Here is an 11840-nt window from a genome sequence, read left to right as displayed (position 1 = left end):
GTGGTGGCGATACTGCATAAGGAGCAACAGACCTGGGACCTGAAGGTCGTGAGCCAAATTGGTTTGATGGTGGCTGATTGCGGTGGCCGGAGGGGCGGCGCTGGTTGTTGCGAGGAGCTGAGTCACGACGAGCAGGGGCAGGAGCCGGTGCCGGTTGGTCCCGCGAGACGGCCGCGATGACAGGTGATGGGATATGAGCAGAGTCACGGGCCAATTGGCGTCGTTGTTCATGGTCCAACATATCACAGGCATCTTCCCATGAAGGCAATTCATGATTGATTTGAGAGGCTGTGACATCAAATTCAGGGGGAAGACCACGAACAAGTTGAAGAATCAATCGGGTCTCGGTAACCGGGTTATCTGTGTCGGTGAGTTTGTCAGCAATCTCCTTCAATCGTTGGCAATAGGCCTCGAGGGAGGGTATGGAGCGGAGCGTGAGATTGACAAACCCTTGTTCAAGTGCAGCAGCCCTGGATCCCTTGTTGTTGTGGAAGATGTTCTTCACTCTATTCCAGGCCTGATATGCAGTAGATTCAGTCTCTAACACCCGTACAAGCAATTCGTCTGACAGTGTAGCATAGATCCACTGTAAAACGATTGCATCAATCTCCTTCCATGATGTGTGACTCGGGTCGGTGGGAGTTGGTGAAGGTGTTCCATCAATGTGATTGAGTACCTTGTACCCAGTAGCATTGAGGCGAAAGAGCTTCATCAATGTGGGAGCTGGTGAAGGTGCTCTGATACCATGAAAATCGGAAACTCTCTTTCCTTGATTTACATTGATTTCCCATAAGGGATATATACAATACAATCAGGTCTATAACTATGGAAACACGTATACATCAAAATAATAAAAGATATTTACAATAAAAACATAATATATATATATATATATATATATATATATATATATATATATATACTAATATGTGTGTGTATAAAACATACTTTGCATCTTGTATTTGGATGTTGAGTCTGTGTTTTTTCATATCGAAATTATCTCGCAACATGTCACTAAAAGCAACTACCAATCCAATTACATCTATGAAAAATAACAAAGAAGAACAAAACATTCTTGTGAATTTAAATATATAATATTTAAGTCAAACATAAAATTTGTCAATAATTAAAATATATTAACATCAACTAACCGATAACAAGGTTTTGAGGATGTATCAATGAGATAAGAGTTTGCTAATCAACAAACTCAAAACCAAATGTAGGTCCAGAAAAGTCATCACACTTCGTAATAACAGTGTTATTCACAAAATTAAGTTTATGATGAAGGCGAGTTAACCTCAAAGCATTTATCCTTTGTGATGCAAAGATTGGAGATTTTATGTAAAATGCATGCCCGTCTTTTAGAATATCTTTGAATTTGTAGATGTTTTTTGTTGACACGGTTGCTTGGATCTTGTTTCCCTAAAAGAAGTATGATATAAATTGACATTTATAAGTAAATTATATTAGATTTGTATGTGTAAAGAAAAAATATTTTTAATTTTTCTAATTACCTGTTCATCTATTAAGATCATTTCAATTGAGTAAATTTCATCCTTGTTGTACACAGACATTTGCTTCCACAAGTTTATGACACGAAGTTTGAAAGCCAAGTCATCACTAGTTACATCCACATCAACTACAAATGTAACATTTTGTGCTGCCATTTCTGTGAAAAAAATTAAAATAATAACTTCATAATAAAATATTGTAAGATATTGAAACTGACTTTGCATATACATAACAATCAATAAGAATAAGTATATAAGATTTTCGAACATAAGATACACAGCCACATTATAAAGATGAAAATTGCAGTAAAATTAATTTGGTTTTCAAACATAATTGAATGATGTAACGCCCGTAGATCCGGACTAGTAAATTTAGAGATAATAGGGGTCGAAAACGACTTTTAGACAAAAGATTATTTAGAATAAATAATCTTAACCAAGTTGTAGAATATGTCTCAAGGGTTCCGTAGATATAAAGAATGCCGAAATCCGAGTTATAACGAAGAAGTTATGACCCGTCGAAGTTTCGCGACGGAACCGGCACGGCACCGGGAAGCGTAAATAGTGAATTTACGATAGAGCGACTTTTAGCCTTATCGATCTAAACTAAAGTCGTAAAAAACGTTAAACCAAGAGCGTCCATAAAAAGAACGCCTAAATTTGACTTTGTATGAGGAAGTTATGATTTTTCGAAGTTTCGGCTTAGCAGTGTACAACCCGAAATTCGAATTTTAGATCGAGCGGTTTTTGGCCAATGCGACCTAAATGAGAATTGAAGATCTCATTAATAGGAACTCAACGGCAAAAAGACAGACGAAAACGGAGTCCGTATGTAAAAGTTATAAATTTTACGCGGACATTTAACAGTGTAATCACCTCCTACTGTTAAATTTAAGATCGGTCGAGAATTACCCGACGGAGAAAAAAGGAAAGTTGTAGATTTTATTTTTACCTACGCGTGGATATAAATAATGTCAAAAACGGAGCTCGTATACGAAAGTTATGGACGAAGCTTAGTCTCTACTTTTCGAGCGCGGCGAATTCGATATAGTTTTGTAAATCCGAGATAGAATGAGAATTAGCCAACAGGGTCTAAATGAAAGTTGTAGTACTCATAAATACCAACGTGTGGATATAAATAACGTCGGAAACGGAGCTCATATGCGAAAGATATGGACGAAGCTTAGTCGTTACTCTTCGTGCGCGATAAATACGATACAATTTTTGTAAATCTGAGATAGAAGGAGAATTAGCCGACGGGGTCTAAATGAAAGTTATAGTACTCGTAAATACCAATGCGTGGATATAAAGAACGTAGAAAACGGAGCTCGTACGCAAAAGATACGGACGAAGCTTAGAGGCTACTTTACTATAAAATTCCTATAAATAAGAGATGAACTCTTCATAATTTCTTCACACCATAAGCCTTTCTTTCTCTCTCTAACTTCTCTCTAACCTCCCTAAACCCCTCCCAAGTCTAGGGAACCTCCCTAGCACGAGAAGAAATCCCCGGAGCGCCCGACGACTCCGAGAAGAAAAGCTTTCGGCTCGGAAATGCTGCTCCAGCGAAGCCCGGTTTTTAATAAAAATCCGCTGTTTTGTCGAGGGGAAATTCTTTTGAGATAACGAAGTGCTGTTCGAGTGCCGAGTCACCACCTTTTCAAGTGAGTGCATAGTCCCTTTCATCTTACACATAGATACGAAGTATTTAATATAAATTACGTGCTATGTGTGCATATTGTCTGTATACTTGCCGTCTGTGTTGGGTGAAAGATTTTTATACATGTTTTAAATGATTTAAACTGTATATGTATTTTATATCTACAAAATGTGTTGGGTAAAACATGGGTAGATGAAACAGTTGCTGTATGACAAAAATATAATGAAGAGAAGTGATATAGACCATGAAATAAGGGTGAGAGGTAAACCATGAGAGAAGTCTTTTACCCATGTGTTGGCCCCGTCATTCAGCAGAGTATGGATGACAACCACGGACTATTCTAGACAGTCCAGTGGACACTAGCAGGCTCGCAACCTGTAAGTGTTTTGAACTGTGTATTCACCAGGTGTACTCTAAAAACCCATTGACATGTATTGCGAGTGGATCCTCGGAAACGATACTGTCGATAAACAAACCCTGGCGACTATGAGACATAGTGCCTAAACCCTGGCGACTATGCGACGTAGTGCATGTTGTATAAACCCTGGCGACTATGAGACTTAGTGCCTAAAACCTGGCGACTATGCGACGTTGTGCCAATTGAGTAGACTCTGGCAACGATGGATTTCGTGCCGATTCCTTAGGATAATCCTTAGGAATAAATAAACGAGGAATAGTTGATTTCTTAGGGTATAATAAAGAAGATAATGGGGATGGGTAATTGGGTTGATTGTATAATTGTTTAAACATAATAATTATATTATTGTGGGTTGAAAACCCTATGTACTCACCAGGTTTTCCAACCTGACCCACTCAGTTTATTTGAATCACATGTGTTGATATGAAGTTACATTACATTGAGAGATTAAGGAGATATAAGTCACTAGTGATAATGAATGTAAGTTCTGTTTATGCTTATGTTTCTGTATTGACGATGACATCCCAATGTTTTAAAATGAATAAAAATACATTTCTTCGGAAATGCTTTGATAACGTATTTATCATGTTTTTCTGGGAACAAATTTCGCAACATTTTTATTAAAAGAGGTACTCTGATTTTTATAAAGCATAAACAAAATCGGTCTTTTCTGGCCGTGAAAATGGAGATGTCACAAATGATAAAAGCATTATTGCCCATTTGCATAGGGCATACTATGCAATTTATTAAAGATAAACAATATTTTTTCTTTTATGCGTATATAGTTTACTGATCAACAGGTTTTTGTTAATCTAATCATATTCACACTCAACAGGGCATAATCGTCAATAACATCCACATCGGTTGTAAAGGTATCAACATGTTATTGTCAAAAACCTTCCGTACATAACAGGGCATAATCGTGTAAACAGAATAAATATAGATAAGAAGGAGAAGTGTAAACAGAAGAACAATACTTAATTCAACAGAAGAATCAATATATATGAGAATGAATTACTAGAGTGCCAGAGAAGAAGACGTACAGAGAACGAAACTATGAAAGACGCAAAGGTAAACAAATAATTTACAATACATATATATATGTAAATGATAACTGATAAAATCAGAAATGCAATTAGATTCCTATTATAATGCATATATATTGGGTAAAAGATAAATCAATCAATCAATCAATTCAAAAATATTCAAAATTAGTTAGAATATGGCAACAAAATTGCTAATTTGTAGGAAAATTAAAAAATTTCATATTTAATTTATTTGTATTTAATTTTAATTTATGTAATTGCTTTTCGTATTTAATGCAATGGGCGGGAATTTATTTCTGCAGAAAATTGAGAGATGGACACGTGGAAAGATGGTGCTTATTGAAGTGCCAAGTGACATTTAGGGGAGGCAATTATTAGGAATGAAGATTTGGATTAGATATATAATACTTTTTAGTAACGTATTTTAAAATAGTTAGGTTTCAGTGTGTTATGATTATTTGAGATATTTAGGTGTTTAAAACAAAAATTGCCATGTCAGTGATTAGTTTTTTTTAGGTAACGGAAAATGATTCAATGTTAGTAGTTAGTTTTGTTGGATTAGTGTCTAAGCCCATAACTATTTTGGTATGTACTTGACCCGATTATGAGCATGGTCCTTTTGGGTTGCCTTCACCATAGCAATATGTAGGATGAATTAAAGAGAGAAAGGTTTAATTATGATTTATTAATATATTATGAGAATAATATATTAAAGGAGAAATCCTATTGTTTGATTAATATCAGTCAAGAATTAATTAAGAATTAATTTAGTGACTAAAAGAGATTAATTAAACTTAGGGGACTGGATTTGTAATTATAAGATAATTGCAATTGGGCTATGGATTACCTAAATAATATAGGTTGGACGAATTCTATGGGAAGCCCATAAGGAATTCGTCCAAGGGATATGTTAAAGGAGTCCATGGGCTGCTTAGGGCTTAAGCAGCCAGATTAGGGTTTCCTAGTTGTAAACCCTAATAGCCTACATGTATATCAAGGCCCCCTATGCCCCAAAAACGTGGCTAAGTGTTCCTTTAGGGTTTCCAGCCGTTTTTGGTGCCTCCTCTCTCCTCCCTCTTCATCCAAGTTGCTTAGTGGTGTTTGTGACTCCATTAGAGGTGCAACACTTGAGGCACTAAGCTTTCTGAAGCCAAGGATTGATTGTTATTGCTATATAACAATCAAAGGTAAGATCTAAACCCTAATTTCAGTTATAGTTTATTAGATCTAGGGTTTATGGCTTTGGATTATCAATTGCATGTTCATTAGACAAACTAGATCCAAAGCTATTAGGGTTTGCATGTACACCATAGAATTGATGTTTTGCTCAAAACCCATCAAGTTTATGGGTTAATCGTATAAAAACCTTCAAGTTCAAGTTAACTTTATGTCCGTTTTTACTCTCATATTTTTAAAAAAAAATTTCGGTTTACCATTTTACCGATGATAACAGGTTTTCCAAATATCATTATATTAACTTCGTAAAAAATCCCTTAAATTTACATGTTTTTGTTTTTTGTTTTTTTTTCTTTTTAAGTTTTTACCCTAACTTTATAAAAAAAATTTCGCTTTTCCCCTAAGTATAATTTTTCATATTATAAGTATTAGTTCAAAAAATCGTAATTATATACGAAAAAAAATATTTAATTAAATATTGTATTTACATTCTTTTTAAATGTTTTTTCTTTATATATGAGTATTTTTGCCTGATTAAACCGTTTAAAATGTAAAAAAAATTAATATCTTTCTAGAACTATAAATACGTATTTTATATATTTAAAAGCATATATATATATATATATATATACATATATATATATATATATATACACACACACACATTTTTATGTTTTTTAGAAGTACATATATATATATATTTTAGAAATATTAGTATTTATTTTAGAAGTATAAATATTTATTTTTACGTTTTTGAAAATATATACGTATATTTTCAGAAATGTAAATATATATTTTTATATTCTTTTAAAAGTATAAATATATTATTAGAAGTATAGATACATATTAATATTTCTAAAAATATAAAAATATGTATTTATACTTCTAAAAACTATATCTATAAAATACGTATTTATATTTCTAAAAATATCATTTTATGTTTTAAATTGTATAACCATGAAAAAAACTCATATATATATATATATATATATATATATATATATATATATATATATATATATATATATATATATATATATATATATTGGCTTAGGTTATTGTATCCTAATTAATTATTGTGTGGATGTAGGGATGAATGTAGACCAATAGTTTTAGTTATTTTAAGTAATGATTTACCTATTTTTAAATTAGGAGACACATGTTTAAATTAGGAAACACATGTTTAATTAATGAAAAAATTTCGGATTTTAAGGTATATTGATTCTTTTAATTTTGAATTCTGATTTTTTTAATTAATTCATTTTTAATTCTAACATAATTTTTAATTTTACTCGATTTTATTATTTTCGAATGCAATTCTGTTAGAACGATATTCTATGAAAATGTCAGAATATATTCTGATAGAGTACATATTTTGATTGAAATAACTTATTGTAAAAAAACAATAATCTTGAACCATCAGTTTAAATATAACATGATCCTTATATATTCAAACATTGTAAAGTAAATATAGATTCATACATATTCTTACAGAATAATAGTGTAAATAACATCATTAAATATACAATTATTGAACAAATAGATTTGATTACTAAAATTAACTAATAGATAACATTAAAAATTTACCTTATTCAATTAATTCTTAAACTATCTTGCCTAAATTAAAGGGATTTTTTAAATATTTATTTAATTACTAAAATTAATTAATAGATAACATTACAAATTTACCTTATTTAGGTTTTGAAATGATTGGCTCACATTGATTCCTACATCCACACAATAATTAGTTAGAATACTTGAACCTAGCTCTCTCTCTCTTTCTCTTTTTTTTTTTTCTCTCTCTCTCTCTCTCTCTCTCTATATATATATATATATATATATATATATATATATATATATATATATATATAACATTAAAAAAAGAATGTAAATATAATATTTAATTTAATATTTTTTTCTTCTATAAATATGATTTTTCTGTATGACTACGTATAATATATGAAAAAAATACTTAGGGTAAAAACGTAAAAAAAAATGTAAACTTAAGGGTAAAAACGTAAAAAAAAACTATAAACTTAAGGGTTTTTTTGACGAAGTTAATATAATGGTAACCTGTAAAACCTGTTATCACTGATAAAAAGGTAAAACCAAACATTTTTTGGAAAATATAATGATACAAATGGGTATAAAATTCAACTTTGGGCAAAACCAACAAAACCCTGAAAACTAGAGGCTTTTATGGCATTAACCCTTAGTTTATTAGGCGGAATACCTTATTTGGTTATAAATATACGAGTAAAATACACGAATGGTCCCTATGGTTTGGGGCAATTTGGGCGTTTAGTCCCTAAGTTATTTTATTTAACTCGGACATTCCCTATAATATGTTTTTGTTGCGTGTTTGGTCCATATCAACAATAAAAAGAATATATTGCCCTTTCTTATTCTTTTTTTATTGTTTATTTCTTATTTTATTTAAAAAAATTTAAAAATGAGATGGGTCATAAATTAGAGTAAATCCTCAAAAATGTTTATTTCTTAGTAATAAAAACCATCAATATTATCAATCATATAAAAATCATAATCACATATCTCAAAAATGTCATCATATTTGTCAATGTATCAAAACCATGTATCATAAATCAGAGTAAATCCTCCCAGGCTAAAAACAATGGTGTGTGTCATTCAGTCATCCCGAGCTCTTCCCCTTACCAACGGAAGTACCTGAAACCAAAACAGAAAACTGTAAGCACGAAGCTTTGTGAGTCTCCCCAACTACCACATACCATACACATAACACATAAACATATCTTGGGCCCCGCCCCTGCTACATCGAGTCAAGATCGGCATCAGCTTTCCCGACATCAGGCCCCGCTCGGCATCGAACCCTATTCGGCATCGGGCCCCGCCCGACATCGAGCACATCTCGGAATACATATGAGCATAATTAGTAACTCACATAAACCTAAGCATATAACATTAACACTTAAACATTCCTCAGGCCCCGCCCGACATTGGACCGTAATCCGGTAACATACTAACATTCCTCGGGATCGCCCCGACATCGGACCGAAATCCGGAAACATACAATACAAACACATGCAAGAATCACAAAGACATCAAGCATACAAGTATTCATCGGGACCACACCGACATCAGATTGAAATCCAAAAAAGCATATAAACCTACATCGGGCCCCGCCCGACATCGGACCGTAGTCCGGAACTACTACTAACTAAACGGGCCGGCCTTGGTGCCTTAGAACCTGTTCCTATTGGAGGAAACTCACCTCGAATGCTAGCTGTGAAATCTCGTGTGAGGAATCTCTGACGGCTGCTCCAACGACTCCCCGACTATTAATTTCCAATAACACTTAATCAAAAAAATATGATAATCCTTCTTAGGGTAAAATGACCATTTTACCCCTGGTCAAAGTCAACATCCTGGTCAAAGTCAAAGTCAAGGTCAACTCCCAGTCAACTCAACTCGTCGATTTACCTCCTAACTCGGCGAGTTCCTATACTACTCAGACTCGTGGTCAACCGAGTCAACTCGTCGAGTCCCTTCACAGTCTCGTCGAGTTCTAACTGGCATACCATCGGGACAACCCGACTACAACTCGTCGAGTCCCTTACTGGACTCGTCGAGTTCCCCTGTCTGTTTGGGTTATCTTAATGAATTAAGCCCCTACACTTCAGATCCAAGCTTCATACTTCACATAAACCCTAAAAATGGCCTTTTAAGGGTAAAGTTTCTGACTTTACCCATTAATGCCTCTTCTTAAAGGGTTTTGCTCAAACCCTAATTCCTTGGGACCTAGAACTTGGTCCTTAAGCCCTCCATACACCAAAATAAGGCTTACAACCTCATATCTAAACCCCTAACACTACTTGGACACGTAAAGTTCCCACCTTTCCCCACATGCATGGCCTTTTAGGGCTAAAAAGGCCAATATGACACTCTATGGCTTGCATGGGGGCTCTAATGGCATAAAGTTTGCACATTTATGTCATAACAGCCCCTCTAGATCCTAGATCTAGAAGAATACCTTCTTGGGTCGATCATTCCCCAAAATCTATCATTCTTGGACCAAAAACCCACATAAAGAGGACATAAAGAGATCTAATGAACTAATAGCCAAGATAGAAACTTGATTACCAGAAAATGTAGCAATGGATTGCAGTTTCTAGATCTACTCTTCCCCTCTTGAGCCCTCTATCTTCTTCTTTTACCACAAGCTTCAAAAGCACACAAAGATCACTCAAAATGGCTCACACTCTCAAGGAAAGCTCTAGGGTTTCGTGGATTAGGGTTTGGGACAAGGAGGCTAGAAATGAGGCTAAGGGGTGGGGGATAAGGAGCTTAAATAGGGTGCAAAACCCCAAGATTAGGGTTTCATTCTGGCCGATATACTCGCCGAGTCGAGGGCTCTTGACTCGTCGAGTAGACAGCTTAAACCCCGCGTATATTCTGCACTCTACTCGATGAGTTAGGGCCACCAAATCGTCTAGTTACCCTTCCAAAATAAATAAATTAATGAGTTAAATACACACCAGGAACCAAAAATTACAATTCTCCCCCACGTGTCTTAGACTTCGACCTCGAAGTCTGCTGCGTCCGAAAACAACTCCGGGTAGTGATCCCTCATCTCCTCCTCGGGCTCCCAAGTCCACTCAGAACCCTTACGGTGCTGCCACTGCACCTTTACTAACTGAACAACCTTGTTCCTCAAGGTTTTCTTCTTGTGATCCAGAATCGCCACCAGTCTCTCAGTGTAGTTCAGGCTATCGTTAACCTGAATATCCTCCAAGGGCACAATCGCTGAATCATCGACTAAGCGCTTCCGCAACTGGGAAACATGGAAAGTGCTGTGGATCTGACTGAGCTCTGCTGGAAGGTCCAACCGATACGCCACCTTGCCCACCCAGGCTATAACCCTGAAAGGACCAATGTACCTGGGGCCCAGCTTGCCCCGCTTCCGGAACGGGATGACACCTTTCCAAGGTGACACCTTTAGGAGGACCATATCGTCCACCTGAAACTCCAAGTCTGAACACCGCTTGTCGGCGTAGCTCTTCTGTCGACTCTGAGCAGTATGGAGCCTACTCCAGACCTGCTGGATCTGCTCTGTAGTCTTGATTACTACCTCAGTATTCCCCATGACTCTCTGACCGACCTCGCCCCAACAGATTGGGGTCCTACACTTCCTCCCATAGAGCATCTCGAAGGGAGGTCCGTCTATGCTGGCGTGGTAACTGTTGTTATACGAAAATTCCGCTAGCGGTAGATACGTATCCCAACTGCCACCAAAATTCAAAACACATGCGCGTATCATGTCCTCGAGAGTCTATATCATCCTCTCGATCCGTCCGTCTGTCTGAGGGTGGAAAACGGTGTTAAAGTGGAGACGAGTACCCATATCCTCGTGAAACCGCTTCCAAAACCTGAAAGTGAAACGGACATCTCAGTCTGACACCTCCGAGATAGGCACTCCATGTCGTGCCACTATCTGACGCACATATATCTCGGCCAGCTTCTCGGCCGAGATACTCTCCTGGATCGGGATAAAATTAGCACTCTTGGTCAACCGATCCACGATGACCCATATCGAATCCACTCCACGTGCGGTCCTGGGAAGCTTGGTAATGAAATCCATGGTGATAGTCTCCCATTTCCACATGGGAATGTCCAACGGCTGCATCTTGCCATGGGGGCGCTGATGTTTGGCCTTGACCTTCCTGCAGGTCAAACACCGCTCCACATACCAAGCAACGTCGCGCTTCATGCAGGGCCAGCAGTAATCAGGGCGAAGATCCTGATACATCTTCGTCCCCCCAGGATGGATGGAGAACCTCGACTTATGGGCCTCATCCATCAGAACCTTCCGCACTCCGCCCCAGTACGGAACCCATACCCTCCCATGCAGGGTCAACAACCATCGGCTGCCATAATCAAACGAGGCCACCCGACCTACAATCCGCCCGCACTTATGGCGCTCTTCCTTTAGGCCCTCAAACTGCGCCTCTCTAATCTGCTCCAGCAATGGAGTAATCACTGTCATCCTCAAA

The 11840-nt window shown here is 36.4% G+C and overlaps 1 protein-coding gene across 1 annotated transcript; it reads right to left on the bottom strand.

Moving 5' to 3' along the window:
• Positions 1–1194: 1194 nt before the first annotated feature.
• LOC145163577 (uncharacterized) lies at positions 1195–1667 on the bottom strand. Its single transcript, XM_079082402.1, has 2 exons — positions 1515–1667; positions 1195–1422 (listed from the first exon to the last, which is right to left on the bottom strand). The coding sequence occupies exons 1-2, from the start codon at positions 1665–1667 to the stop codon at positions 1195–1197; spliced, it is 381 nt and encodes a 126-aa protein (XP_078938528.1).
• Between the last annotated feature and the right edge of the window lie 10173 nt (positions 1668–11840).

Source organism: Lactuca virosa, chromosome 3 (genome assembly GCF_052849685.1).
Source record: "Lactuca virosa cultivar CGN04683 chromosome 3, Lactuca_virosa_CGN04683_v6, whole genome shotgun sequence".
Lineage (NCBI taxonomy): Eukaryota > Viridiplantae > Streptophyta > Magnoliopsida > Asterales > Asteraceae > Lactuca > Lactuca virosa.
Note: the sequence above shows the minus strand (reverse complement) of the source record. Positions and strands in the feature narration are given on the sequence as shown.

Coding starts and splice junctions, on each gene's coding strand:
- LOC145163577 (XM_079082402.1), bottom strand. CDS start 1,667: ATGGCAGCACAAAATGTTACATTTGTAGTTGATGTGGATGTAACTAGT. Junction 1,423..1,514: donor TGATCTTAATAGATGAACAG/GTAATTAGAAAA, acceptor TACTTCTTTTAG/GGAAACAAGATCCAAGCAAC.